Source organism: Salmo salar, chromosome 27, assembly GCF_965601325.2.
Source record: "Salmo salar chromosome 27, fSalSal1, whole genome shotgun sequence".
In the NCBI taxonomy this organism is placed as follows: Eukaryota; Metazoa; Chordata; class Actinopteri; order Salmoniformes; family Salmonidae; genus Salmo; species Salmo salar.
Window position 1 is genome coordinate 42,427,501 of NC_138317.1, and position 4,907 is coordinate 42,432,407.

General features: G+C 42.8%; 1 protein-coding gene across 1 annotated transcript; it reads left to right on the top strand.

Moving 5' to 3' along the window:
- Positions 1-1,592: 1,592 nt before the first annotated feature.
- Positions 1,593-4,098, top strand: LOC106589080 (gap junction beta-3 protein). The gene is made up of 2 exons (XM_014178757.3): positions 1,593-1,842; positions 2,686-4,098. Exon 2 carries the CDS (start codon positions 2,775-2,777, stop codon positions 3,561-3,563), a length of 789 nt encoding a protein of 262 aa, XP_014034232.1. The 5' UTR covers positions 1,593-1,842; positions 2,686-2,774; the 3' UTR covers positions 3,564-4,098.
- The last annotated feature ends 809 nt before the right edge of the window (positions 4,099-4,907 follow it).

Sequence of the window (4,907 nt, forward strand, 5' to 3'; positions counted from 1 at the left end):
TATGAACTATTTTCTTTGTCTTCTGTAAATATAAATGTTTTTTTTTTTTCAATTTCAGCTAAAATATCATAATGATTTTCAACTTATGTAATTTGGACTTGGATCTATTGGGCACAAAAACAATTTATAGTAAATCAGATTGGATCCAAAGCCTCTCATTCATTCCAGCAACCATTTATAGGACATACTGTCTGCTACCACCACAGGAAGAGAAACTGTGTTCCACTAGAAGGTATTGAATTAAGTAGTTTCGCTTAACACTTTAAACAATGTCACATTTTAGTCATTTAGCAGACACTCTTATCCAGAGCGACTTACAGTAGTGAATGCATACATTTCATAATTTTATTTTATTTTTCTGTGCTGGCCCCCCGTGGGAATTGAACCCACAACCTTGCTCTACCAACTGAGCTACAGGGAAGGCTACATTCATTAAATGGCTCACATATTTTATGAAACAATCTCACAGACAATGATCATACGTGATGTATAAACTTTGAATAAAGTTTGCTCAAGAGTCCCTCTAAAAGAATATCACATGGATCTTAATGTAATGAAGTATTTTTTTCCCCCCTTGTGCACGTGGCATGCAGCTTGCAAACACACCTGCAATGAAAGAGAACCACAAAATGACACACCTTGATAAAGAAATGAATTAAATAATAGTTTAATGTACAGGTTGGCAGCATTAGGATGGAACTAAGTGATCTGACCAGTCCGTGAAGTCTGCCCAGTCCGTGAAGTCTGCCCAGTCCGTGAAGTCTGACCAGTCCGTGAAGTCTGACCAGTCCGTGAAGTCTGCCCAGTCCGTGAAGTCTGACCAGTCCGTGAAGTCTGCCCAGTCCGTGAAGTCTGACCAGTCCGTGAAGTCTGACCAGTCCGTGAAGTCTGACCAGTCCGTGAAGTCTGACCAGTCCGTGAAGTCTGCCCAGTCCGTGAAGTCTGACCAGTCCGTGAAGTCTACCCAGTCCGTGAAGTCTGCCCAGTCCGTGAAGTCTACCCAGTCCGTGAAGTCTGACCAGTCCGTGAAGTCTACCCAGTCCGTGACACCTTCCCTAGCTGAATGAACTGTCTAGTCAGTCTAGATAAGAGGTGTCTTTGTCTGCTGAATGACTCAAATGTAAATGTATAAGTGTACATTGCTGAATGCATTTTACATTTACATTTTAATCATTTAGCAGACGCTCTTATCCAGAGCGACTTACAGTAGTGAATGCATACATTTCATACAATTTCATACATTTCATTTTAAAAAATTCTGTGCTGGGCGTGAACACCGCTTTAGTTAGGCTGAGTGTACCTACAACGCAGATTTGTTTGAGTATCAAAAAAATATATAATAGAATAATATGAATCACCATAGTGGTCACCATATCAGTTCTCTGTGGGACTGGAGTGCCCTATGTCTACATCCTGGTACCGCCGTACCATGGCTCCAGCTGTCCTGGCATTTAAACGATCAGCTTTCCTGTTTGGAATCATGTTTATCTCGAAATCTGTCAGGGCCGGATACAGGAGGGCGTCTAGGCAGACGTAGGGTGATACCAAACCATACTCATCTGTGTGTGGGGGACACTTAGTCACCGTGACAACTCCAATATTGATAGTGCATTTGATTTGAATAGGGTATTGCATCACTAACTGGCTAGTGACAAAGAGCTGAACTGATTCCAAAGCTTGCGTACCACACCTCCAGAGTGTGGTTTAAACCACAGTGTCCAGACATAGACCGGCCCTTGTTATTAAGCCCCGGCATTCAATAGTCAAATCAGACTGAAGTTGGAACAGAGAGACGGCCAAGCTAAGATGGACGGAACGTCAGCTCAGTGATCTGAAACAACTGTAAGTAGGGCTATTAATCAATAAGTAATATTGATACGAGTCACTTTTGTGTTTGAAGGACAACATTTTAACATGACCTTCCAAATGCCTCAAAAGGATCTGTATTCAGCAACAAGCAAATGATCATTTACTTGTTTTTGAATATCATTCCATGTTGTTTCCACGTCATTTCAACCACAACAATCAATGTGATGACGTTATATCAATGATGAAAACTGATTGGATTTGCAAAAAGGTAATCAACATGAAGGCATTTTGTCTTTTAACCTAAATCACAATGACATACTGAAATTGTTTTGGTTGATTTTACATTGACAACTCAACCAAATGTAAATCAAAACTAGATGTTGAACTGACGTCTATGCCCAAGATGTTCTATGAAATCCTGCAACAACAAAATGTGATTTTGTGAGCATTAGACTCTTGATGGAAGGCAAAGAGTGTTTTGATAAAGCAGCAGCTTCAGAAGATGGAAAGAGAGACACAGGGGGATTTGGATGAAAAGTTTGATCAGAGTCTAAATAAAAAAAGCTGTGAACAGATCTTTTTTAAAAGAAAAGACTTTAGCACCCAGAAGTAATGTATTTCTATGTGACATTAAAGAGTTGTATTATATGTTCTTCAGCCGGTATACTTTTCATGATGTTTAAAACTTTATTTACAAAGCTTTTCTACCTATCAATCTGTAGCCATCCAGTAGGGCATTCAATGGCGATGCCAGTGTTAAGTCAGGATCTTTATTTTAGGTAGTTCCCTTTCCCTGAAATGGAGGATGGACTGGCTCAATCCATACCATGGTTGTTCACACACTTATTAATTCATCACCTTCTCTTCGTCCTCCAGCTTTCCATTAAAGTCCAAAGACAGAAGCTCATCCACGCATCCTGGTGAATGTTCAGCGGTGAAAGAAGGCATCCCACTCCAATCTCACCATGGACTGGAAGACGTTAGAGGCCCTGCTTAGCGGGGTCAATAAATACTCCACCGTATTCGGACGCATCTGGCTCTCCGTGGTCTTCGTGTTTCGAGTCATGGTCTTCGTCGTGGCCGCGGAACGTGTCTGGATTGACGATCAGAAAGACTTTGACTGCAACACCCGCCAACCCGGCTGCGCCAACGCCTGTTACGACCACTTCTTCCCTGTCTCCCACACCAGGATCTGGGCACTCCAGCTCATCTTCATCACCTGTCCCTCTTTCATGGTCGTGATGCACGTAGCGTACCGCGAAGAACGCGAGCGCAAGTACCGCATCACACACGGTGAGAACGCCCGTCTCTACGACAACACAGGACAGAAGCACGGAGGACTCTGGTGGACATATCTCCTCAACCTCTTCTTCAAGACGGCCATCGAGGTGGCGTTCCTCTACCTCCTGCATCTCATCTACAACAACTTTGACCTGCCGCGACGCGTCATATGCGACCTTTGGCCTTGTCCTAACCAGGTGGATTGCTACATCGGCCGGCCCACAGAGAAGAGGGTGTTCACCTACTTCATGGTAGGGGCGTCGGCTGTTTGTATAGTGCTAAACGTGTGTGAGATCTTTTACCTGATAGCCATCCGGGTGCTGAAGATCAGCCACCGGGGAAGCCTCCATGCCTCCTCCAAGAAGAGGTGCTCTGAGCCGGACTGGGATGTGTGCCAGACACCGGCGGCAGACTACCAGAAGGGCAACGAGGCCGACTTCACCACGGAGGACAAGAAGACATCTATCTTTTAAGTCAGACATGAAACTTTTTACAATCAAAGTTTTATTTGACGAAAATCTTTATTGACTAAATGTTGTGAACTGAATTCGACTTTATGAGTAATGTATCTTAGCCAAATTCATTGGAATTTAAATGTAATTGTTTTATCAGAATATGTTTTGATGAAGCCAGTGGGTGGGCAGCCCTTGGTCTGTACACTCCCCTGCCAGGGTGTAAGAAGATCAGAGAAACAAGTTTCTCTGTCAGATCTGCCTATTATACCAAAGAGAAACCGTCCCCTGAGCCGAAGTCTTTAAAAACATGTGTTGTGTTAAATTCTGCTCCAACTTAAGATGTGGTCCCTCATTGTTTTTGGATGAAAACTAATGCTGAGCGATAAGTGCTTTTTTTTAAGGTTGGTTTGGTTTATTATGAAATAAAGCTTTTCAATGTAAATTCCAAAGCAAAAAAATCATTCAAAACATTGAAAATATTCCCTTGTCTCTGTCAGATCCACATTGGGTAGACATCAATAGGAAATTACTATAAAATAATAGAATATTTCAAGTGGGTTTTTATTTGTTTGTTTGTATATTGATTTATTTATTATTTTTCATTCCATAAAGTCATCATCTCATCTCTGCTCAAGCAGAAGCAGTCTGCCAGCCAAACCTAACGTTATATACACTACATAACCAAAAGTATGTGGACGCTCCTTATCGAACATCTAATTCCAAAATCATGGGCATTAATATAGAGTTGGTCCCCCCTTTGCTGCTATAACAGCCTCCACTCTTCTGGGAAGGCTTTCCACTAGATGTTAGAACATTGCTGCGGGAACTTGCTTCCATTCAGCCACAAGAACATCATCCCAAAGGTGTTAGATGGGGTTGATGTCAGGGCTCTGTGCAGGCCAGTCAAGTTCTTCCACACCGATCTCAACCAGCCATTTCTTTATGGACCTCGCTTTGTGCACGGGGGCATTGTTATGCTGAAACAAGAAACGGCCTTTCCCAAACTGTTATCACAAAGTTGAAAGAACAGAATAATCTAGAATGTGATTGTATGCTGTAGCATGAAGATTCCCCTTCACTGGAACTGAGGGGCCTAGGCCGAACCATGAAAAACAGCTTCAGTACATTATTCCTCCTCCACCAAACTTTACAGTTGGCACTATGCATTAGGGCAGGTAGGCTTTTCTCCTGGCATCCGCCAAACCCATATTCATTTGTCAGACTGCCGATGGTGAAGCGTGATTAATCACTCCAGAGAATGAGTTTCCACTACTCCAGAGTCCAATGGCTGCAAGCTTTACACCACTTCAGCCAACGCCCGGCATTGCGTATGGTGATCTTAGATTTGTATGTGGCTGCTCG

What these genes read in the sequence shown, in the direction of transcription:
- LOC106589080 (XM_014178757.3), top strand. Translation starts at nt 2,775, where the DNA reads ATGGACTGGAAGACGTTAGAGGCCCTGCTTAGCGGGGTCAATAAATAC.